The 24,673-nt window shown below is 37.3% G+C and overlaps 3 protein-coding genes across 3 annotated transcripts; 1 reads left to right on the top strand and 2 right to left on the bottom strand.

Annotated features, from left to right (window-relative positions):
• On the top strand, positions 845–7,865 carry LOC109718557 (homeobox-leucine zipper protein ROC2-like). The gene is made up of 12 exons (XM_020244843.1): positions 845–1,614; positions 2,411–2,652; positions 3,157–3,274; positions 3,612–3,800; positions 4,117–4,569; positions 4,686–4,787; positions 4,970–5,170; positions 5,369–5,543; positions 5,641–5,912; positions 6,199–6,294; positions 6,388–6,783; positions 7,455–7,865. The coding sequence occupies exons 1-11, from the start codon at positions 1,513–1,515 to the stop codon at positions 6,766–6,768; spliced, it is 2,331 nt and encodes a 776-aa protein (XP_020100432.1). The 5' UTR covers positions 845–1,512; the 3' UTR covers positions 6,769–6,783; positions 7,455–7,865.
• On the bottom strand, positions 9,102–11,908 carry LOC109718558 (probable serine/threonine-protein kinase PBL23). The gene is made up of 5 exons (XM_020244844.1): positions 11,427–11,908; positions 10,956–11,137; positions 10,667–10,856; positions 10,026–10,417; positions 9,102–9,610 (listed from the first exon to the last, which is right to left on the bottom strand). The coding sequence occupies exons 1-5, from the start codon at positions 11,548–11,550 to the stop codon at positions 9,227–9,229; spliced, it is 1,272 nt and encodes a 423-aa protein (XP_020100433.1). The 5' UTR covers positions 11,551–11,908; the 3' UTR covers positions 9,102–9,226.
• On the bottom strand, positions 12,496–24,294 carry LOC109718803 (protein EXPORTIN 1A-like). Its single transcript, XM_020245212.1, has 32 exons — positions 24,036–24,294; positions 23,341–23,457; positions 22,477–22,569; positions 22,317–22,388; positions 21,930–22,037; positions 21,765–21,847; positions 21,406–21,544; positions 21,201–21,269; positions 20,539–20,616; positions 20,329–20,391; positions 20,151–20,195; positions 19,834–19,941; positions 19,637–19,732; positions 18,937–19,140; positions 18,063–18,122; positions 17,349–17,459; positions 17,137–17,234; positions 16,939–17,047; positions 16,623–16,688; positions 16,215–16,313; positions 16,037–16,117; positions 15,586–15,675; positions 15,342–15,427; positions 15,110–15,190; positions 14,837–15,019; positions 14,396–14,462; positions 14,183–14,293; positions 13,874–13,981; positions 13,647–13,784; positions 13,280–13,417; positions 13,083–13,187; positions 12,496–12,987 (listed from the first exon to the last, which is right to left on the bottom strand). The coding sequence occupies exons 1-32, from the start codon at positions 24,132–24,134 to the stop codon at positions 12,865–12,867; spliced, it is 3,228 nt and encodes a 1,075-aa protein (XP_020100801.1). The 5' UTR covers positions 24,135–24,294; the 3' UTR covers positions 12,496–12,864.

Here is a 24,673-nt window from a genome sequence, read left to right as displayed (position 1 = left end):
TATTCATTATTCAAGTAATATTTTTCCATTAGGGTCAGTTCATGAGCATCTTAATTTCAGTAATTTTTTTTCCTCATTTTGCAAAAAGATGTATACCTGATAAATGGTATAAAGAGGATGAAATGATCAATGTTAATTTATAACCCTGAGATATTTGTCTAACTTTTTACTTATTTTTTTCAAGTATATAAATTACCTTGTAGATAAAATAATAAAAAATTATCACTCAAGGACCTGTAGTAGTCTAAACACAATTAACTCAATTTATTTGGATATCTTGCTAAAGATGTTCTCAAAGTTTAACCCCAAGAAGACAGAGTTGTCTAAAGGATAACCATTTCACATATATATTGACCTAACGACTTGATGATTGGCACCTGAGGTCCTAAGTTTGAAGTTTAGTTGTTTTTTATTTTAAAAAAAATGAGAGAGTAAGGTAGCATTAAAAAAAAAAGAAAAAAGAAGTTATTTCACATAGGGGAACCAACATATGCAATGCCTTTTGTTTTAATAAAAACAAAATAAAAAGATGCTACTTTTGTTCTTTTATAGGCAGCATATGTTATGTTATATCAACAGGATTAACCATGCCATTACATCTACAATTAATGAGTGACAAAGTAAACTTCTTGTAGCTATGTAGTAATCTTTGGTGTTTGGTACCCGTCATACCTTTCACCTTATACCCCTCTCTCTCTCTCTTATGTGGAGAAATTTAAAGCATCCATATGTGCTCTCTCTCTCTCTCTCTCTCTCTCTCTCTCTCTCTCTCTCTCTCTCTCTCGCAATTACACCCCCACCATATCAATAAATGCAATTGCACCCTCTCAATACGCTCGCAATAACTCCTCTTCACCACACACACCCTCTCCATCAGTTCCCCTTTCTCCTTCCCCTTCCTTTCCCCCCCTTTCCCTGTTCCTCTTTACCTCTCCCACCTCCTCTAATGGCTTCTCCTCTTCTCCTTTGTCCCCATACACCACCCTACTCCCGTTAGTGCATGCACTGCAAACTGTTTTTTTTCTTTTTTCTTTTTTCTTTTCTCCTTCTCTCTTTTACTTTATCCTTATCAAAAAGGAGGTTGATTAAGAGGTAAAGAGAGTAGAGACAGGGAGAGAGAGAGAAAGAAACATATCTCATCCTAGATCTAAGTGTTTCTACCATTTCATTCCTTATTTCTCTCTCTATATATAATATTCTCTCTTGATCCTCCGGCCCTTTCTCTAAACCTAGTGAGAACTCCACAAGCCATATATGTAAGCATAGCTATATATTTGTTTATAGTTACTTTTTGTTGCTACTACTACTACTACTACTGCTAACTGAACTTGTAAGATACCCATAGCTAGATCCTTTGCAACAAAAATCCAAGTTCATGAAAACTAGCTAGAACCTGTTTGGAAGGAAGAAAAGTTTAGAGATCAAGCGAGGGAATTTGGATAAAGATCAAAAAGTGAGAGAGGGTGCAAAATCGGTCGTCGGAAGGAGAATTAGGGTTTCGTCGAGAGAAGTATGCCTACAGGGATCATGATCCCAGCGAGAAACGTTCCGTCGATGATCGGAAGGAGCAACGGCGTCGCCTACGGGTCTTCTTCGGCACTTTCCCTAGGGCAGGTCAGTATACATATCATTTCTCTTCTTCTCTCTCTCTTTTGGGTTTTTGGCTCTTTAATTTATTATTTGGTTTCCTAAGGGTTAGGGTTTGGGATTAGAGGGGGCGCTTTGCGCCATTTGAGCCTAAATCCTCCTCGGTTTTCGGGATGCACAGTGAGAGAATTGAAAGGTCTCTGCTTTGCTTTGGTGCCCATATTAGGGCATCACAGGGTGTCACCTTTGTTCTTACTTGCACCTCTACATCTATATCTATATAAGGAAAAAAAAAATTACAAAGAGAGACCATTTCATATACATATATATATATATATATATATATACATATGTATGGTGTTTTATTTTCCAGTACTATTTCCCTCTTGTTTCAGTTTCTTCTGTGTACAAAGAGAGAGAGAGAGAGAGAGAGAGAGAGAGAGAAAGAGAGAGAGAGCAAAGTTTCCCTTTCACTGATCTCCACAGAGATCTGCAGTACAAATTATATATATACACACACCAGTCCCTGTGATTCTCTTCATTACTCTTCTATTTTCAAAACTCTCCCATCTTGGATCCACACATCAATTTCTTTTTTTCCTTTTTTTTTTTTGAAAAAATCAAACCCTCTTCTACTACACAATAATTACTTGCACTTGAAGATGTAATTAAACTACATATTACAGATCTTCTTCACCTTCCAACCTCTTATATATATATGTGATCTGAGTTTAAGATTGCTTGTATTATCATTGATCATGAACTAACTATTTTTTTTTTTTTTTACTTTCTTTCTCTTTTTTTTCCCCCCCTAAAATTGCAGCCAAGCTTGGTGGAGGGGCAGCAAATCCCCCTACAAAACCAGCACCACCAGCTTGTGGACATCCCGCAGTCGGTCGTCCCCGAGGGCGAGATGGTGAGGCCGCGAGAAGAAGACTTCGAGAGCAAGTCGGGCAGCGAGAACATCGAGGGCGCGGCCTCCGGCGATGATCAGGACCCGAACCAAAGGCCGCGGAAGAAGCGATATCACCGCCACACCCAACACCAAATTCAAGAGTTGGAGGCGTAATATATATATATATATATACGCATATATAATTTGTTCTCAGTCCCAAATTTTTACTCAAAAAGTGTTTCACTTTTAATTTTGCACATCAAAGTTAAACGAAAGAAGAGATTAGTAACACCAACTATATATATACTCCTTTGTCTCCTCTATACGATCTCTAAATTATAGAAAATACACTAAATCATGTATTCTCTAGTTGTAAGAGGGAAATTAAAAGAAGCGAAGCTGAACTTAGGGTTTCTTCTTTCTCTCTCTCTCTCTCCCCCCCTTTCTTTTTTCTTCTTCTCAAGCAGTGTTCTTTTTCTCTTGAAAGGGCTATAAATCATAATTTGCTTTATAAGTTACAAAACGGAAACAATTGAACCAAACATATATAATAAATTAAATTAAATTAAATTAAATTAGCTTCTCTTGTTTAAACACTTTACCTGTGAATCTATGAACAGTAAGCTAATTAATTAATTAATTAATTAATTACTCTCTTGTTAATTTGTTCTCAGATTCTTCAAGGAATGCCCACACCCCGACGACAAGCAGAGGAAGGAGTTGAGCCGAGAACTTGGGTTGGAGCCCCTCCAAGTCAAATTCTGGTTCCAAAACAAGCGCACTCAAATGAAGGTAGAGAGAGAGAGAGAGCAATGGAGAGAGATTAGGGGAGATCTTATTTATTTTAAGTTAATTACCACTGCATTATAGCCACTAATTACGCTTACTATTTTTATATATATCCATGAAAATACCTTTTTTTTAAAGACACATTGTAACCGTTATTGATTAGCAATGTTATAGTCCTAACTAATGCTAACTGGAAATCGAATTATAGGAACCATTTTATATATTTAGCCTTAACTTTTTTAAATTCTTTGTTTTGCAATTTGATATATAGCTAAAACTACTACGATCTACTCTCTCTACAGCTATTGATTTTATAGTTAACTTTTGTTTTTTGTTGCAGACCCAGCACGAGAGGCACGAGAACACGCAGCTGCGAGCCGATAACGAGAAGCTCCGAGCGGAGAACATGAGGTACAAAGAAGCGCTCGGCAATGCTTCGTGCCCCAACTGCGGCGGCCCCGCTGCCATCGGCGAGATGTCCTTCGACGAGCACCATCTTAGGATCGAGAATGCTCGGCTAAGGGAGGAGGTGATCCATACATACTTTTGTTCTCTCAGATACTTGTTTGACCTGACTTCTACAACAACTTTTCTATTCTAGAATTCAATTTTTTGAAGAATCGGAAAGTTTGAAATAGCTTAAAGCTTCAATTTCCACCGTAAAAGAAAGCTGTTGAGTGCTTTTGTAAACAATTTTAATTCAAATAGTTTTAGTCAAACAGCATTTTACAGATGATATATTCGGCTGTGTCAAGTTAAGGGACCTTCAATAAGCTTCATCATTCGTAGATTGTGTTTTTCTTTTTTGGCCTTGTTTATCTGTAACGTTATTTCTCTATTTAAAGATTGACAGGATATCTGGAATAGCAGCCAAGTATGTCGGGAAGCCGATGACCTCCTCCTACCCGCTGCTCTCAAACCCTAACATGTCTTCTCGCTCACCGTTAGACCTCGGGGTCGGAGGCGGCTTTGGCGTTCAACCTGGCATCGGGAGTGAGATGTTCGGAGCTGGAGAGCTTCTTAGGAGCGTGTCGGGCCAGTCGGAGATCGAGAAGCCGATGGTCATCGAGCTGGCAGTTGCAGCAATGGAAGAGCTCATTAGAATGGCTCAGCTCGGCGAGCCTCTTTGGACTCAAGGGCTCGACGGCCTCACCGAGACGCTGAATGAGGACGAGTATGTTAGGGCATTCCCAAGAGGGATAGGACCGAAGCAATTCGGTCTCAAATCTGAGGCGTCACGCGATACATCGGTGGTTATAATGAATCACATCAATCTTGTTGAGATACTCATGGATGTGGTATATATATATCGAGGAACTCTATACTCATTCTTTTCTATGTACCATTTCTAGTTTAAACCTAGCTTTTACGTAAATTTCTTTTTTTTCTTTTTTTCTTTTTTTATAATCTGTAGAACCAATGGTCCACTGTTTTCTCTGGCATTGTGTCACGAGCTATCACACTGGAAGTGCTATCAACAGGAGTTGCAGGAAACTACAATGGAGCTTTGCAAGTGGTACATAATTAGCTATACTCTCTTTTTGTTTTCATCTTATACTAATTCAAAGCAACTTGTTGGCTTCAGATAAAATTATGTACCATTTGATCTCAGTTGTTTTTCTATGTAATGAAGGTTTATAATATTAATTACTTCGAAGAGTCGAAACAAACTAATTTTTCGACGACAAAAATTTACAGATGTCTGCAGAATTCCAAGTACCTTCGCCGCTCGTCCCCACGCGTGAATGTCTGTTCGTGAGGTACTGCAAGCAACACGCGGACGGGACCTGGGCAGTTGTTGATGTTTCCTTGGACAGTTTGCGTCCTAGCCCGGTCATGCGGTGTCGAAGGCGGCCCTCGGGATGCTTGATCCAAGAAATGCCGAATGGTTACTCAAAGGTAGTAAGCAAACTGATCATTCGAGTATTCATTTCCTCGATCGCTTCGCTTCGCTTCTTTTATTTGTGTTATGTCGAAAAGGATGGAGCTACCTCTACTTTTTGAAATACCAAAGATCTAGTTAGCGACAAACAATTATTGATAGATCATTAATGTTTCACAATACTAGCTTAGCTAATATGATGATTCTTCTTCTAGGTGATTTGGGTGGAGCACGTCGAAGTCGACGACAGGTCGGTTCACGACATATACAAGCCCTTAGTGAATTCGGGCCTCGCATTCGGTGCGAAGCGGTGGGTAAGCACTTTGGATCGCCAGTGCGAGCGTCTAGCAAGCGTAATGGCGAGCAACATCCCCTCAGGAGAGATCGGCGGTAAATAATTCAATCAAAAAAACGAAACAATCGCGTAAAAGAGATAACCTGAACTAAACAATGTAGTACCATATTTCTTTGTGGATTGTTATTGCAGTTATAACCACTCCAGAAGGGAGGAAGAGTATGCTCAAGCTAGCCGAGAGGATGGTCATAAGCTTCTGCGGCGGGGTTACGGCGTCGACGACACATCAGTGGACTACGTTATCCGGCAGCGGAGCAGAGGATGTCAGAGTCATGACTCGAAAGAGTATCGACGATCCCGGTAGGCCGCCTGGTATTGTTCTTAATGCGGCTACTTCCTTCTGGCTTCCTGTATCGCCAAAGCGGGTGTTCGATTTCCTCCGAGACGAGAGCTCCCGTAGTGAGGTATATATAAAATAAGCTCGGCGACCGACCTCTTTTCTTTTTGCTAATATATATTTCTGAGTCTATTTCCTAGATCGATCTTTCGGATAACATGGTATCAGAGCTATCAATTCTACGTACCTTTTATACCCCTATCAAACACGTGAATAGTATGTTAATATATACTTCTGGACCCATTTCTTGCTAGATCGATCTTTTGGATAACACTTTTTTTGTAGATGTTTTTGAAACAGTAAATTCGAAAACACATTATATGTTATTTTATCATTCTAATTCATCTATGCAGTGGGATATCCTCTCCAATGGTGGCATTGTTCAGGAAATGGCGCACATCGCAAACGGCCGAGACCATGGCAACTGCGTCTCCCTCCTCCGCGTCAACGTAACTCTATAAGAAACTCTCAATTTTTCAAACACTTTCCCATATATATCTAAAATTCTCTATAAATTTGTGCTAAAATTCGATGTTGTGTAGAGCGCGAACTCGAACCAAAGCAACATGCTGATACTGCAAGAGAGCTGCACCGACGCGACGGGCTCCTACGTGATCTACGCGCCGGTCGACGTCGTGGCCATGAACGTGGTGCTCAACGGCGGCGATCCCGACTACGTGGCGCTCCTGCCCTCGGGATTCGCGATCCTGCCCGACGGGCCGGTTGCAGTGCCCGCGGGTGGGGCAGCAGATGGCGGGTCAGCGAGCGGGGGATCGCTTCTCACAGTGGCATTCCAAATCTTGGTCGACTCGGTGCCCACCGCGAAGCTCTCGCTGGGGTCTGTGGCCACCGTGAATAGCCTGATCGCCTGTACCGTCGAAAGGATCAAGGCCGCGGTCTCCGGCGCCAAAAATGTCCAGTAGTAGTTATATATGTTGGTAAGTTTTCCAGAATCCTTTGCTTGCATGCATGCTTAGGTTTCTTCTAGGATTAGGGTTAGGGTTAGGGTTAGGGTTTTTCAACTGTTCATGCAGTATATATATAATCGGTGCTATATATATGTTCTTGAAATTGTAGTTATATAGTTCTCTTTAATAATACGAATCATCACCTGTGTCCTCTAGTCAAAAAAATTAACCTTCTTATATTATGGTGCAGTTTCAAAGCACAGTATTTTGTATTCTGAGAAATATTAACTGAAAACAGTAAATATATACTTGATAGTATAACCTATTCTAGTTAATTGAAACCTTAATTTAGGATTGCAGTAATTGATAAAGAATATAAAATGATCATTTTTTCTCGCAGCTTAAGTTAACAAAAGAGTAGTATTTCTAATATCTAAATTCAACACTTTTTCTTATAGACTCAATACGTGAACTTGAACTAAATTGGAGGAAATTAAATAATGTTAGGAGCTTAATGGAACTCGAACTTAGGACCTTCTGTTCTGATACATACTTTATTGTTCTTCAAATAACTTAAGCTACTAGAGAACAGTATTTATAATACTTATAGATACTGAACAATAAATAATTAATTTTCAATTATTATTTCTAATTATTGCTCTTTCTTTTATGCTGGCTTTGTTCCTATAAATGGCATGCAGGTTGAAGAGGGGAGGGCATGGAACTCTAAACAATGTGAAAGTCAAGAACGCACCTCAGACTCTCCTTGCCATGTGGTGTGTTGGCTCCAATTAATACTTGTTTGCTTTATTAATTCAATCAAAAAAAAAAAAAAAGAAAAAAAAAGAAAAAAAGAAGCAAACACTCATAACTTAAACCAAAATCAGCAGCACCACCACCACCACCACCACTATGCAAGGGTAGTTGGTTCGGGTATTGACTTTCCCTCTTTCTCTCTCTCTCTCTCTCTCTCTCTCTCTCTCTTTCTTTTTTTATTTTCTCTGAGTTTTGGGACAACCCACCTTTGTTGTTATAATATTGTAATGTTTCTCTTACTTAGAGTGTTTGGATTCTACTTCATTTGGCAGTTTGAAACAAACACTGGCTACATATATACTTTTGTGCATCTTCATTTTCACCATTTAATTCCACTACTACATATATATATATATATATATATATATATATATATGTTAGATATGTCTCGAATTCTAGTACCGCAAAGTTTTCTATTTCTATTCTATTTTGATTATCTCATTAAGTTAAGTTTAAATTATGCCTAATTTTATTGAGATATTCCTAATCTTAATGGGTTTATATTCTTAATCATATTAGGATTTAGCCACTATTATAAATATATCCTTTCTGCTATTGATTTAGTGCGGAAGATGAGAGAGGGAATATGGGTATATTTTTAGGATTAAGGTTTTGTGAAAGAGGCATATTTTGTACACCACTTTGATTATAATGAAGATCCCCGCTCCGTCTTCGCCCATAGACGTAGGCCGTTGGCCGAACCACGTATTGTGTGCTTTATTTTTCTTTTCTTTTTCTCGGATCTTTTTTGGTATTTTCGCATCCGACGAACTAAATTTTCTCGGTTTTAGTAAATCCTAACATCTAAGCGCTAAAAAGTCTATGATATAGACATTGACATCATTCTAAAAGTACTCCAGATTATACTGTATACATTATTATTTTCATAGAGTTTTTTGCGAATTCCTAACTCGAAACAAATGAGGCTTAATCAACAACACCCATCATATGTACCAAAAAAAAAAAAAAAAAAAAAAAGAACAGCAAATTCTCTGACAAAATAAAAAAAAAATTTCTATTTCTAGATGAAGAAAATAACAAGAATTACATATTGTGTCCAATTTTTTGTATGCATGTAATACGTTCTTACCTGTATAAAATGTATAAAAAGCAAAGAGAGTTCTTAGAAATTTGAGAAAAAACCAAGTAAATATAAAGATAAGAATGATAATAATAATAATAATACTAAATTATAATAATAATGATAACTAAGATTGGACTTATTTAGAACCTAATTAACATATATATATATATATATATATATATATATATCACAAATTTAATGGCTTAAGAGTTAGGGTTAAGAATCGAACTCACAAGTACAAGGGGTGGAAACGGCGCTTGGGAAAGAGGTGATACGAAATCTATAGAGAGAGTTTGCCCTAATATATTATTACTGTACATTAAGGTTTATTATTAATTATTAGTACATATATAAAGAAGCCGGCATTGGGGGTGTCTCGTTGCCGACTTCAATACGCTTGCTAGCTATTTGTGTTAAATACGGCGCCGACTTCATTTGAAAAACTCAATACTGAGAATATACAATTGGTACCTGTCGCTTTTAATCTATACAATTGTCTCAACATGCATTACAAATAGCATCTCATGTACATGTTCAATAATTATTCTCTCCTCTTCTTAATTTTCCTAATCCTTAATTCTCTACCATTTTTTCGCTTCTCAGAGAACCAAACTCTTCATTACTCTCCACTTCTGATGATGCCACCACTGCTGCTTCCTCTTCCTCATGATCATAATCTCCATCAGAAGCTCTCTCTACTTGAGAATCTTGGGCTTCTAAGCTCCGAGGAGGAACCGACTCATTCGACCGGTTCGACGACGGGCCCTTGTTCGAGACCGAGAGGTACTCGAGTGCCGTCACGACGTCGCTGATCAAGGGCCGCGTGCTCGCCTCCTCTTGAAGACACATTGCAGCCACTGCGAGAGCTTGGTATAGCCCTTTCAAGGGGTACTTCCCTTCGAGAGCGGGATCGGCCATCTCCACGAATCTCTTCTTGTCCTTGAACCGCGGCTCAGCCTGTAAAACAACAAAAAGAACACCAACATAAATTTTGTTCAATTGAGTTAATGAGCAAATTAAGTATAGATTTGTCTAATAGAACAGTAAGAAAATGTCAAGCTAGCTAGTTTCAGGAAAGTAGTAATATGCAGGTTTGAAATCGAGATATTTATATATATAGAGAGAGAGAGAGAGAGAGAGTTCTTGTGCTTTTAAAAGCACAGGAGCTCAACGTGTTTCTGATTTTTTAGCCGTCGGATCGTCTTAAGATCCATAGAGCACCATTAATAGTATATCCCATTAAGTTTCCTTTACTAGTGTTGTACAGATCTTAAGCAACCCGATACTTAAAAAATTATAAGCACGTTGAGCTCCTGTGTTTTAAAAGTAAAGGAGCTTAACTCTCTCTGTATATCTGTGGGCTAAGACATACCCAATGAACAAGGTGTTGCTCGCTCGAAGGCTTCGACATATCTATCGCTCTTCTCCCCGTGATGATCTCCAAGAACACAACGCCGAAGCTGTACACATCCGACATCGTCGTCAATTGGCCCGTGAGCGCGTACTCCGGGGCGCAGTAGCCGTATGTGCCCATCACCCTTGTAGACACATGGCTTTTATCCCCTACCGGGCCGACCTTTGCGAGGCCAAAATCCGATAGCTTTGGATTGTACTCCTCGTCGAGTAGTATGTTTGATGCTTTGAAATCTCTATATATGACGGGGGGGTTCGCAATGTCGTGCAAATACTCGAGCCCCTTCGCAGCCCCTCCAGCTATTTTCATCCTTGTGTTCCAGTCCAGTGGATTCTTATTCGGTGATAGATCTGTTCGCATAAGCATTACAGAATCGAGTTAGTAATTTTATAACAAGATCTTTCAACTTAGTGCTTCGTTTGTGAAGCCTTTGCAGAAGTGCTTTTGACTATCGCCATTCTTGAACACACTTGATTACAAAAATTAATGGCTGGAAATTTCTACTTCTTAAAATAGAGAAGTGTTTTCAAAAGCCAGGCGAGACAGGGGCTTAGAATGATCGATGATCGGACGTGGATTTAAAAGTCCAGAGAAATTACCAAGAAGGTGATCCTCTAATGAACCGAGCGGCATGTACTCATAAACCAAAATCCTCTGATCATCGTCGGTGCAGTATCCGATCAAATTTACGAGATTTGGATGGTGAAGGAGACTAAGCATCAATACTTCGACGAGGAACTCTCGGTTCCCTTGCAAGCCGTTCTTGTCGAGCTGCTTAACTGCAATGTCCTGATCAGGAAAGGGAAACTTCTGAGCACCTGACTTAAAACTATAACTCAAATTCTTTGAATCAAATCGAAATTTAAAATCAAATTTTTAGATTATTACTTGATTCGTATCGTCGAGGTGTCCTCTATACACTCTTCCGAATCCGCCTTCTCCGAGTAGGGATTCAGCTTTGAAGTTCTTCGTTGCAGCTGCGAGCTCAGCGTAGGTGAAAACTCGAGCTGAGTTATTTCCGTTGCCGATTTTCAGGATTTCTTCGGCTACATTGCGATGCTTGCAAGCATCTGAAAAGGGTATGATCACTAGCTAAGAGTTCAAAGATTTTGATAAACAAATTGGTCATAGAATTAGATCTGATTTTTCTTTTTTTTTCCCCTTTTAACAAATGAAAATTTAGTTTCATGAATCATTGCGCAAACCAATTTATGAACAAGTAAAACATTGTATGAGCTTAAACTTTTCATGGTTCATGGATTAATAGTTTATGAGAGCAAAAGAAGAGGCATTTAGAAAAAGAATGAATACTCAATTTAAAGATCTGAAGAAGAAGAAGAAAAAACATGTTAAAGTTACCTGATTCAGTTGAGATATTGTTGACGAGGGACGCGAGATTGTTCCTTTCGAAACCCTCCTCGGCCTTCGCCAGAGATTCGTCGACGTTTCGCTTCGATGATCTAAAGCAACATAAGAAGCCCATTTAATTACCCCTTGATCTCTTTCTCCTCACACAATTCCCCTTCCCAAACCTCAATTTTTCAAACACCAAAATCAAAGAAAAGCACAAATTTATAAATGCTCCGAATCGAATCAGTCACAAATTATCAAGGAAATAGGGACAAATTTTTGAGAATTGGATATGGTGATGAAGGAGAACCCAAAAAAAAGGAAAAAAAAAGAAAAGAAAAAAGAATTGTGTTAAGAGATTATTAGTTATTTTTGGTAGCTTCTTTTTCTTCTTTTATGAAAATGTCACCAATGAATAGAAACCGCGAACGCGGTTTCCTTCATCTCCATTACAGATAGTAAATCTAATTTTAGATTTCAATTTTTATTTTCCTTTTTTATTGAATTTTTTTCCACTCATAATTATTGTTTTTTTTTTTTTTTACTTCTATTCCCTAATAAGGTTTTGTTTTCAACACAAGTGGAGGAAGGACCGTTATTTCAGTTAACGATTGGAACTATCATGTGGGTCTTGTACGTGACACTTGTTGTGTATAGGAGCTAGTTAAGGTGGAGGTTTTAGCTCTTAATAAAATGTTTTAACACAGATACAAAGATCTTTAGATCTAAGGATGATACAGATTTGTGTGTTTAATTTGTATTTATGTGTTAACTCAATCATTATTCGAAGAATGCGTTTAAATAACTTATTAATCCAAAATGTGAAAACACTAATTGTTTTCAGATTAGACGATTTTACGTCATATCGAAATTTGGACTTGCAAATTACCTTAGATTGTTACTATAACCAAAATTGGATTCATTGCATGATTAGACTAATAATGCATTATATATCTGCAGATAAAGGAATTTAGCATGCATTTGAGAGAGACCCACCAATGCTTATGTTTGCAATAAATTATAACCTAATACATCTGATTCTGTAACAATAATCTCACTTAAATTGTGGGGTTGATTCTGATGAGTATCAAACACACCAAACTACTACACCTCTACTTAACAAAATACATATGCACAAGAGCTGCTTCTACTTCAACTGCAAAACCTGCGAGTATCACAAGCAGTCCAAAACAGCCCTCGAAACGAAAAGCCAAATCGCCTCTCACTATCCCTTCTATCCAATCGAATTTAGGAAGTGAAGGAAAAAAAATATACATATATATCAGTACAAAATGGTGTAAGAAGATTCAAATGAGCATTTGAGTGCTACTGCGATCGCGCTTTTCATCAGCGTAAAATTTGGCTCCCTTGGAATTAGGATATGGCGGAGAGAGGGCGAGCTGCGGAAATCAGCTGTGTAGAATAGTATAAGAGGGGCGGCGGAGCGTCACGAATCGACCATCTCGTCGTGCAACTCGCTGGGGGCGATAAGCCCGGGGATTGAAAGCATCCTTTGCCGCTCCCTCTCTCTCTGGGCGGCGGCCTCTTCCGCATAAAGATCTTTGTTGTCCTGCACAGAAACGAAAGCTTCGAGTGTCAACAAGTAATAAAACAAAGTGATTAATGCATTTGTATCAATACATCAAAAAGATTACAAAGTGTTACCTGAGCCGAGAACTCCTTTGATTGAATGAGAAAATCCCGTATGTGGTTCTTAAAAGTCGGAAGGTCATTTCTCGACTCGAAAAGCCCATCCACAAATTTAGTAACCTACGGTAAACCTTTGTGTTAACTTGCGCAAAGGAAAGAAAAAAGTGTTTACTGGGCCAAGGAAAATGTGCTGAGAATGTGGGGTATACTACCTCAGCTACCGTCATATTTGGAAACGATGTTCCCAAAAGCTTTATGGTGTAATCACGAACAAACATCATATTGTTGGGATAGGGATAAGGTACCGTTGACGCATCCCATAGCGGCTCAGTTAATGAACCAGAGTCAACCTGCATGTAAACCACCATAACATTCATCAAGGAATAATAAAAGCAAACGAGGAGAATTTATTACCAGCACCAAATGCGCATGATGTTCATGCACCACCGAGCGATTTGCCCTCCATTCCATCTAGGGAAGACGAACCACTGGGCAATGCACGGTTATGGTGTGGCACACTGGGTGGCAAGCGACAATTTCTAACAAACTAGGTGGAAATAGTGTTATTTTCAGAAGTACCAGACAAAACAAATGCTGTAGCACCAAAACATGGAGCTTGAAACCCGGCTTGTGAAATGTATCTGTTAGGACGGCAAAGATCTCTTGCTCGATGTTCAGATAATATGTTCTATAGAATTGATTACAGAATTCTGACATCTGAAATTTGATCACAGTAAACAGTTACGATTATTGTGCACAAATTATAATGGCTAATTGAGGATTCAAGGATTGGGTAGAAGTCGAACCTGAAAATTCTTCATCATTTCCAACAAAAGATTAAGACCAGTCTCAGCAATGTTCCTCTCAGTGTGCCGAAAAGCCCAATTTATAGAATCCATTACGAGTTTCAGTTGCTGAGAAGGTAAACAAATAACAATGAACAAAATGAACGGACAGTAACATATTAGTTGGAGTACATAAGAATACGGAATGTTGGCTATAGATGTAAATATATGACTTGGCAGTGATTTACATGTACAACCAGACTTCGAGAAATAAAACAGGGCAAGGAAGTAACAAAGGAAAGGAGGCAGGAAGCGATATCAAAAACCAACCTGACTTGAGAGATGAATTAAAGCTTGAAAACAATGGGTACCAATAGCACGGAGCAAAGAGAAGAACTTGAGTCGATGCTCCGGATAATCTTCGAAATTCTTAGTAATCATCTACAAAAATGAAGAAAAGAAATTAAATATGTAATTATGGAAAACACCAGGAAGGTGTAATGCTTTTGCTTTTCGTCTTTGAATCTGGTGTACAATCATTACCTCAAGAGTACACTGAAAAACAGCTTCAAATATGCGAGGAACATCTTCCATCATCACAGCTTTATACCTAGGAACAGGGAGTTCATAGCAGGGTGAAAAAGTAGAAAGTGAATAATCCAACTTTGCAAGAGATTGCTGGTAGCATACATCCAAGAAAAAATAATACTAATGATAACAAAAAATCAAAATAGAACTGGAAAATATGGCATGACTTGAGTTTTAGAATGTGTCTGCAATATGCATCACATCCATATATATGATCCAACTTAGCATCATATATAAAAATAATAAGTTAGCAAAGTGGAAGCAGATTCAAGACTTCAAGTGTATTCATACTTAATGGTACACAACCAAATATACAATAAATCAACAGATTCTTACAACCATTATAAGTACAGAAAGCAAAATGAGAAATTGAAGTCTGGATTCATGCATGCCTACTTGTTTATAATTGTCGCGAATAATGATAACACTTCTGATTCTCTGGCATCAGGCACATTTCTGGCATAATCACCGAGAACAGGATCCATCATTGGTGGAACAAACTGTTTTCCAATATGTGGTTGATCTTCAGCCTTATCTAAAAATGTCTCGATCAGTTTAAGAGTCTCCCGCTTTACCGATCTGTTATAGCAGAGAAATAGTTAGGAGCGCTAGAGCTCATATCCAGATAACAAAAAAAAAAGCAGACAAAATTGTAGATTCGTAACATACCGCAAAAGCTTTACATAAGATGATTTTGAAGCAAAAGGCCCGCCTTCAGCTATAGTGTTAGAAATTAGCTCACTGTACATTCTGTGCCAAATACCAAAACCAACCGATCAGCACTCAGCAGCTAAACATCCAAAAAATAATGATGAGACATTCATTATTAGTTCTCTCAATATAATATGTCCTATTTCTGTGACAAATCAATTCAAACTTCAACAAGAATTAAATGCCGTACCGGTAAACCGTGAGCATGTCCAAGAATATCAATGTTATTTGTGGAAAGAAGTACGATCCAAGTGAACTAGCAACACTCGTGTTTGTCTGCCAAGCAACAATAAGAAAATTCATGTAATATTTAGATAGGCTTAAGTACAATAATAGAAGAAATCAAAATGACATCTGTTTGACCCACATTCAACAATCAGCTTATTAATACTAGCATTAACTTTAAAGTCTATAAATCAATTCTTGCAAAATACCTGCATTATATTAAGAACACTTCTTATAACATCTTGATTCTTGAGGACGTCAACACTTTGGCTTGCCTGTCCAATAATTTCAGCCCATTTCTGTGCAAACACACAAAATTTATCATAAAAAGTGATACAAAGGGTTAGGATGGCAAATGACGAATGAAGTTTCAACAACAGAGGGGGCTGTTACAAAGATATAGTTAGCGAAAGAATCATTTATTTATCCATATAACCTGTAAAATATTAATTTTCACATATACATTTCAAAAGTACCGATTCTTAAAGATGGCCATTTTTTAACTTAAAGGCACATAATTAAGAAATTAACTTGCCGAAGGGCATATATGAAATTTCAGATGTCGTGCGTGTGTAAGTAAATATTTTTCACAAGGGTTTATCACTAAATATCTCAATAAAGAAAATGGAGAGAGATGCCAATAATACAGTGAAAACTTACCTGATTGGGGAGAGCCATTAGCATTTTCAAATACTCATCCCTCTTGGGAGGATCAGACTCTGCTTGAATCATGTGACCAACCTACGAAAAGAAAAATAAAAGGTAAAAAAAAAAAACAATAAATATATTTTTAAGAACTGAATGTTATAAGATAACATAATCTTGGATATCATTATACCGATTCATAGAATGAATGAATCTGATGAGGCTCAAGGTCTGCAATTGTATTTGCAAGGTCAGATAGAAGTTCTGCTAAGAAAGGCTCCTTCTCTCCTACCTGGATACACCGATACAACTGTGAGAAAAGTATTAACGGAATAATACAATGTGCAGCAATGCCTTACTTTTACAAGGTTACAATCCTTTCTTGACAAACAAAATCACTGATTAGGCATGAAGAATAATTATCTCATAAGATTCGATTTGTCATTATAAGCCAAAAAATTAGCAAGCAAACAAACTTGCACGAATAGGTATGTTTACCTTTGTTAATGCAAGTACATGTAATGTAAAGATACTGATCTACAAAACACACTCTAGAAATAATTATTAGAAATCAACTAATCAAAAGAAGGCGAGCATACACCTGCAAAGTCACAAACTTGCGTTTGCATTTCTGCACAATCTTTAGAAAAGTGTCACATGCCATATCCTGCAAAGAGGAGAAATATAAACTTTTAACCTCGAAGGATATTTATTATTTTCCCCAAAAACGTGTACTACAAATTCAGCATGATATAAAAAGAACTAGATGAGTGATGGCCATTAAGCATTAAAGTAGCAATGTAACAATTAAAAATAAAAATTAAAAAAAAAACTTGACATACTAATATGTGTAGTTACACTACTCTATATCGCGATATATCAAAAGCAACAAAGGAAAGGGTGCAAGGAAAATTTACCTGAACTCCTGGGTGTGTTTCATGCATAAACTCGAATAACTTATTCACAACTGTCTTCAGAAATTTCCAGTGAGCCCTAAGAAACCTTGGATACTGGCCCACTACATACCTGATATTTATAGTAGAAAAAGGGTCAGCGTATTAAGATGTAAAATTATGAAGTGCAGATGAGAACAAAATAATGCTCATCGTAATTACATTATATTGCTTGCTATTACAGCTTTGTTATCCTTTCCCTTTGTGATTTCGCAGAGATTTAAAAGATCACGAATCACCATAACTAGAAACCTATTTTCCTGTCAAACAAGAATGAAAAGTATGTATTAATGTACAAACTAATTCATTTGTTACAAAGTGACTAACAAGGAACATATGTTTCCGAAGCATTATTTACATACAATAATAGTTACCTGTTCCTCTGCCATGGAACCAGATATTGATCCAATCGCCCAGCATAAAGTGTTCAAGTTGTTCCAAGACCAATCCTCTCCACTCAGTTGTTTGGTTAACTTCTTCAGCATCTAAAACACCAAAAGAAATGTATACCCAATAAGATGCTTAGCTACTTATGATCAAACCAACAAAACTGCAACAAAAAAAAATAATAGAGATGATTATCATCCTCTTCAAGCTTAAGATGATTTAATATATACCATGTAAATGTAATGCCCCCCCCACGCCCCAAAAAAATAATTGTAAGGTTTATAGATACAGCAAAGAATACCTACATCTATTAGATAAGAAAATGTAAGAGTAAAGAACTTAAAAAAAAAATGTAGTCCTCAGTAGGTATGAGAGACTAGGGTAGGACAAAAAAGAAAAGGTTCACGGACACGGTACATTTAAGTGTCACATTATTTTTGTCGCTGCAAGAATAAAGAATCATACAGATCACACAAAAAACTTCATTAAGGAGTTATCAACTGGTGACTACATTGTCAAACAAAAGATCATTGAATTTTCATAATAAAGTAACAATGTTACCCTCAAACTCTACCAAATACTTAAACTACCTATAATTCTACTTAGTTGCTACATGAATAAGATTCATGATATAATAAGATTCATGATATTGTTATCATGACTAAGATTCATGATAACAATGAATCAGTGTAAAGTTGTACCTGTTGTTCGGTATCATTAAGATCGAGGTTTGCAAGGTAGATAAGTGTTTCCCTCATGATCTGACAGAAGTATCAAAAGTCAACAAAGTAGAGACAGGAAAACAAGGAGCTTCAAATATTATTGGTTTCAATATACAACAACAACCATATAGACAGTAAACTAAGTGAAATTTAAAATTAGAAATACCTAATGATCGAATTTCTTGCAGATCCAACCCTAGTAGAATAAGGAAGCAACATCTAGTGGGGAGTAAAATGCTATTTGGCCTGGCTTGAAACAGCCTCTCTCCTACAAGAGGTAGTAGCCAAGCATTTGGCAAACAAAAGGCCAAGATTTTGACACGTCAGAGAGCTGAATCAACCTTGTGGTGCATTACAATGGAAGTTCCAATTTAAAGCTTCTACTTCTGTTGCAGCAGGAAGCAGCTTTATGTGATTTTAACGAGAGCAATTACTGATTCTTCAAATGGATCTACTCAAGCAATAGCTCTTTAGATGCACTAGCAGGGTTAAACAAGCCATGAATACTTCATTGGCCTAACTTTGGCTATAGCTGCTCCACTTTAGAAAGCAAAAAACAGGGGCTTTGGTAGATGAAAAGACTACATATTTTGATGCAAAATGAAGAGTAGAACTGAGCTGCGGCACATCAAATGCAAAACTCTAATTTAGAACTTCTGCTTTTGCTGCACCAAATAAGTTTTTTGCACTTTCACAAACAGCTTCACTCAACAGCATTCTATAAAAGCTTTAGACAGATCCAAGTTTAACCAAAAAAACCCAAAGCAGAAAAATTAGCAACTTAATCACAGAAAATTTCAACTTGTGAAGAGTAAATATATGCAAGAAGTCAATGATCTTCAGGTAAACACACCTTGTATTGAACAAGAACATCATTGTCTTTCATGGTTTCACGGACAATATTGCCATTTTCATCCTCAACAATCAAAACCTCCTCAGGTTTTGCCATGCGACAAATCATGAGCATTCTTAATTTTGATAATGGACCTGAGTATAACTGTCGCCTTTGTGCTATTGCGGAACCAAGACCATCAACCATTCCCGGAATCATGGAAGCCTGAAGAATGAGAAGATTTGGTAAAGGCAGGAGATCCACAAAAACAAGGTTAAAGTACAAATCTAGTCCCGCAGCATGATCTGAATTTCAAGTCCTCAGAGTTTAATTATTACAATTTGTTCCCTGAAGTTTGACATCCAACGCATTTATATCATCGGAGTTTTAACTTAAAACAATTTAATACTGAAGTTTAAAACGTTTGACACAAATTCAGTTTAGTCCTCAGCAAAGTTCGATGATGCTGTTTACAGTGTCTTTTTCAGACATTATACTCCTATAATTGTTATCAATAATAAAATTCAGTAAGAAATTGTTATAACTGTAACAGTAAGGCCAAAATTGAAAGGGAGGGCAAATCCGGGATGACATTTCAGGGACTAAATTCATAATTAACCCAAAATTAATTTTTAGCTCTTTAGAAGACAATCGAAAGGGTGCGCCAGTAATGAAATATGAGGCCCATAATAAGGATGGAAAATAATTAAACCAGTGATACCTTAAGTCCAATCAAGCATGCAGCCGTTGCAGGTTCCATCTGACGGTGTGCTTCAAAAAGCTCTTGGACTAGTATGTTCCAATAATCTAAACAAACCTGCTCAAATAATTAAAAAAAACAAAACCCAAAACTCAGCAAGCATATTTCATGACCTAAAAAGCAAGTATATTTCCAATATAAATATATAATGTGCGCACCTTGAAGACCTCTGTGTCATCAACGTATGAGATCCAGATAAGATATTCAAGACCCAAAAGCAAAGCAGCTCTATTTTCAGGAGTAGATTCCAATACCTGTATATGAGACTGCATCAAGGAAAACAAGTCACTGAGATTTTCCTTTTCTATAAATAACCCAGTTTCAAATCCTAGGTTCAGATTTCAGAATACGTAAAACAGGGAAGTTATGATCAAACTATTGGCTCCAAGAAAAACACATAATCAGAATAATAATGTTAAGGTTTTAAAAATATTGCATATAATATTCATATGCTACAGAGAATGAGCAAACTTGCCTTATAAAATGAAGTGAAGAACAGAGCAAGGTTTTGAATAAATGCCTGCACATGAGAAAAGAAAGGTTTAAAAAAAAAGAAGAAGAAAAACAACCAGTGCTTAGTGGATAAGCACTTTTCAGCTCATTATTGCCAAATCAAATATGCGGACTTATTCTAGAGGTTGAGAAATTTAGACCTGCTCTTCACTGGAGCCATTAGCATAGGCATCTGGGATGTTTGTTCCAGGAGGCAAAATAGTCTAAACATCATAGATAAAACCTTCTCAGTATGCAGTGCAGATAAGAGAATAGGCTGGGAAAAGAAGAAAGCTAGGAAGGCAATAAGGTAATCTCTTGAAAAGAAGTTATTCAAAGTACTTGTAGGGAGCTATAAGTAATTAGTATACCTGCAATTGCACCATGAACACGGTATACATCTTGACATACTGCATGTCATAGTATTCGCCAAATTGAAGAGCAGCAACCTGTAAGTAACAGAAGGCATAAAAAAAATACAGCCACTAACTAAAAACGACCTAAAACATTGAAGTGGAGTGGCCTAGCCTTTGGAACAGCTTCTTTGCTCTAGAGAGTAGAAGCTCCAAGAAACAAGAAGTTTGGCTAACAAATAGTTTGGATCTTTAGCTGTTGGGGACAACCTAAGATGAGCTACTGGTCCAAAAAATGAAGCTCCAATTGGTGAGCGGCTGTAAAGAAATTGACCAAAAAGCTACCAATAGTTCTTCAAGCATCACTCTGCCTAACATCACTACTCAGGCAGCACCTTTTGCAAAAGGCCTAGCTTCTCAACAGCTTCTCTCCTCCAAAATGCAAGCTTCCAGAAATCCAACATTCAGCTAACAACTAATCTAAAGATTTTATAACAGTCGAAAGCTAAGATGAACTTTTCAGCTCCAGCTACAAGCAAGAAGCTGTAGGGTACATTTTAATAAACTATTAGCACTTCTTTGCTCAACACTACTGAAACAGCACTACCACGGGAACTGTAGCAAGGTCAATTAGTTTAAGCGAAGTAACATTTAAATACAGATTTTGAAGTAGCCAGTACCTCGGTTAGACATTGAAGAGTAAGATTTCGGTATGAAGCCACTGGGAAGAACTTCAACAGAGTCTCAAGCTAACATAGCATCAAAAACACATAGACTGATAAGTATGACCTGAACTTCAATTACATTTATATGAACATACAAAGAAATTTCAGAATAAAGAATATAAGCATTGATGAATATCTGTAATAGACTAATGGGTGTTACCAGTGGTGATTCAAATATGTAGCCAAGTGGAATCCATGAGAGAAAAGCATGAAGTGTTGCCAATGTAGCCCGTATAAGCTCAGTTCTTTGCGATGCAGATAGCACATATAAGCATAACTCATGAATGAGTTGAAATTCACTGTTTCGAAAAAAAAAAAAAAGAAGAAAATATTGGTAGGATTTAGATTTTAACAAGATAATAATAAGGGAAAGATTCAACATAATCCCAGGCATTTATGATTGAGACGGAATGGATACAAGCATACAAGATCATAGACTTGGTATGTCTCAACAAACTACAGCCTGCTTTTAATAGAAGACACAGGAAAAAAAATGGTGGCCAAGTAAACCAATCTTACCTATTTAATGACTGCTTAAGTTCTTTAATCTTTTGTTGTGTCATTTCCCCTCTTGAGAAATCAAAAACTTCCTCACTTAGAAGCTGAACATTTGAAACTTAAATTACAAAAAGAGATACGAATTTGGCAGCAAAGCTCAAACCTCCACAAAAGGAAAGAATATACCTTCAATATAGCCATGCAATTTTCACAGATTGTTTCACTACTCTTTGCTGCTGAAACGAGATCGGGGACAAAGCTTTGCCACCTGGCCGGCCACTCATGCTTTAAGACCTGTTATTAGAAAAAAAGTAAAAATATTAAAAAAAAATGGATCAACAATGAAGGAAACCATTTCTCACGTTTAACCCCTCACAATACTAAAAGAAGCTATTTTTCAATACTGAAAAAGTTGAACAAATAAGCATTCAAGTATGGTTTCGCCATACAAAATCAACTGAAACCAGTGCATATCAAATCCAAATGGAGGACAATCTAAACATCGCAACACGAAAATAAATGATTTCATACATGGAAAACTGAGGAAAGTTCAAGAAAAAGAGAGTCTAATACCTGCACCAAGATAATATTGAGTTTATTAACATACAGCCTCTCCCTTCGGAAGGAGTCTTCATTGCTAGAAAGCTGGTTGGATCAATAGAATAAGAAAACAAATTAGACTGAAAAATTAATGTTGATATTGAAACAAAAATTCAAAAGAATACAATCTCACCTGTACAATAACATCAGAAATGTAGTTTTTTATTCCATCCCGTTGTTCTACTGGCAAAGCATTCCATCTATACTTGATGACACTTTCTAGCACCTATAAAGGTTTAAAAAAAAAAAAAAAGAACGCGTGTTCTAGCCATCACAAGGTTCCAAAAACCAAGCACTCAGCAGATATAGTTCGCTACAAGCCATAAACATATTTATTAGCAAATTCAAGTTACATAGAGTGACTGGGCAGCACAATATCCAACTATGAGATGGAAAGAACGGACAATTATGCCACAAATTTTCAGCATTCGAACATATTATCTCTCCCATTGTCTATGTATGTTTGAACTACAGGGTAACATGAACTGGGAATGAGCATCGTTATCACATCCCTAATCATCAAAAATACCATCATTATTGCATTCTTGCAACCGTCATTTTAATCAACATTCTAGAAAGATCCTCTATCATTCATTAGCCACTGAAATTACTAATTACCGTGTGATTTACATACTAAGTTAAGAAGGACGAGGTGAGGCACTTCTCATTTCTAACAGGAATACCAAACAGGGCAATTGGGATTTCAACCAAGAAAAAAAAAAAAAAAAAAAAAAAAAAAAAAAAAAAGAGGTCAAGGACTCCGTTATAAAAGTCAAAAGGTCAGACACCAAAGTGAAACAACCATCAATAGATTGGCGACCACCAGGGCAATTTATCGGTTCAGTTTTAACAGCATTGGTATTAATTAAATGGGTATGAAATTATAAATTGCATAGAAGATCAGCTTATCGTAGAAAAGTTCATAGTTTTGCCTTGATCTAAAGAGTTAGTGCAGTTATAACATTCGAAAATGCTCATAGGGAGGAGTTATACTCACTTGAAGTGCAAAGAACTTGGTGTTCAAGTTTTGCGAGTTCTGTAGAATGTGAACAACTTGCAACCACAAATCCGGATTATTCTGCAACTCCCGCAGTATCTGATCTGCAGCTGACCTCTGCCACGAAACAAAGCTAATATTAACCAAATGTTACTTCATGAAAAGGGAAAAATAACAGAAAAATAGCATAAATCAGGGGAAATACAATTCCACTTCGAGCAATTATATGGTCAAAATAAGAAGTAATGATACTTCTTGACATGCAAATTTCCCCTTTAACAGTATGCAACGCTACCATAATGACTCCGAAGTCCGAACAACCAAATAAAAATATCATATTAATCCTAAGAAAAAAAGGGAAAAAGGAGTAATTTGGAACTACTTACATGGTTGTAAGTTGTTAGTTGTTAGTACACGAAGCAATTGAACAATGTAGTAAAAAAAGATCACCAATACTAAATGCATATAACAAAAAAGAGACAACTTTTTAGCCTCGAACACTACCAAACTGATGATCCCTTTTCACATAAAAACAAGGGATTAAACCCGAAATAATCGGGACAAAAACACATAAATCCACTTCAAACTACGCCTCCCGCCACATAAAACACGAAAAAGAGCATCAAACCCAGTTCCTTCAACACTCCCCACTCCTCCCTTAAACCCAGCACAACACCAGCTACGGAACCACTCACCTCCTCCTTCGACCCCGTGCCATAGAACGCCGCGACGGTGGCGTCGAGGAGGGGGACGTCGATGGGCTTGCTCAGGTCCCTCAGCTTCTCCGCCGCCATGGTCGGGCGATCGGGGCCACGGAAACCCTAGGGAACCGAGCGAGTCGAAGGTTCTAGAATGCGCCTACGGTGGAGGTTGAGGACGAGGAGGAGGAGGAGGAGGAGGAGAGAGCGAGGCGAGAGGGAGGGGTCGGCAGACCTAGCTTTCTCTACGAGGGGGGGGGAGGGTTCATTTGTGAGCTCCAAGGTTTCGAATTTAGAGGTTTTGTGTACGTGCGTGTTGTGTAAAAATAAAATACGTTTTTTTTTTTTTTTTTTTTTTTTTTTTTGGCTAGAAGGTACGAGCAGGTAAATATATATATATATATATATATATATTATATATATATAATATATATATAAATAATTATTATATTACATAAAAATAAATAAAATTTATAAAAGACTAATTAATGAATATTACAATATATTGTTATTATAATTAATAACAAACCAGGAACGTATTAATTTAAGGAGTTGTTTGGTTGCACGCATTTGCAACAAATGGGTGCAGCCTTAATTCCTTTGTTTTGGTTTAGTGTAGTTGAGTTCAACTGCTG

The sequence above is a fragment of the Ananas comosus genome, linkage group 12, assembly GCF_001540865.1.
Source record: "Ananas comosus cultivar F153 linkage group 12, ASM154086v1, whole genome shotgun sequence".
Taxonomy (NCBI): Eukaryota; Viridiplantae; Streptophyta; class Magnoliopsida; order Poales; family Bromeliaceae; genus Ananas; species Ananas comosus.
This window is presented reverse-complemented; position numbering and strand designations above follow the sequence as displayed.

Excerpts from the sequence above, each read along its gene's own strand:
- LOC109718803 (XM_020245212.1), bottom strand. The coding sequence starts at position 24,134 with ATGGCGGCGGAGAAGCTGAGGGACCTGAGCAAGCCCATCGACGTCCCC. Across the intron at positions 22,570-23,340 it reads CCAAGTTCTTTGCACTTCAA|GTGCTAGAAAGTGTCATCAA; the intron begins GTGAGTATAACT and ends AAACCTTTATAG. Across the intron at positions 21,848-21,929 it reads ATTGCATGGCTATATTGAAG|CTTCTAAGTGAGGAAGTTTT; the intron begins GTATATTCTTTC and ends TCAAATGTTCAG.
- LOC109718557 (XM_020244843.1), top strand. The coding sequence starts at position 1,513 with ATGCCTACAGGGATCATGATCCCAGCGAGAAACGTTCCGTCGATGATC. Across the intron at positions 3,275-3,611 it reads ACAAGCGCACTCAAATGAAG|ACCCAGCACGAGAGGCACGA; the intron begins GTAGAGAGAGAG and ends TTTTTGTTGCAG. Across the intron at positions 5,544-5,640 it reads CCCCTCAGGAGAGATCGGCG|TTATAACCACTCCAGAAGGG; the intron begins GTAAATAATTCA and ends TTGTTATTGCAG.
- LOC109718558 (XM_020244844.1), bottom strand. The coding sequence starts at position 11,550 with ATGGGCTTCTTATGTTGCTTTAGATCATCGAAGCGAAACGTCGACGAA. Across the intron at positions 10,857-10,955 it reads ACCTCGACGATACGAATCAA|GACATTGCAGTTAAGCAGCT; the intron begins GTAATAATCTAA and ends TTTCCTGATCAG. Across the intron at positions 9,611-10,025 it reads AGCAACACCTTGTTCATTGG|GCTGAGCCGCGGTTCAAGGA; the intron begins GTATGTCTTAGC and ends GTTGTTTTACAG.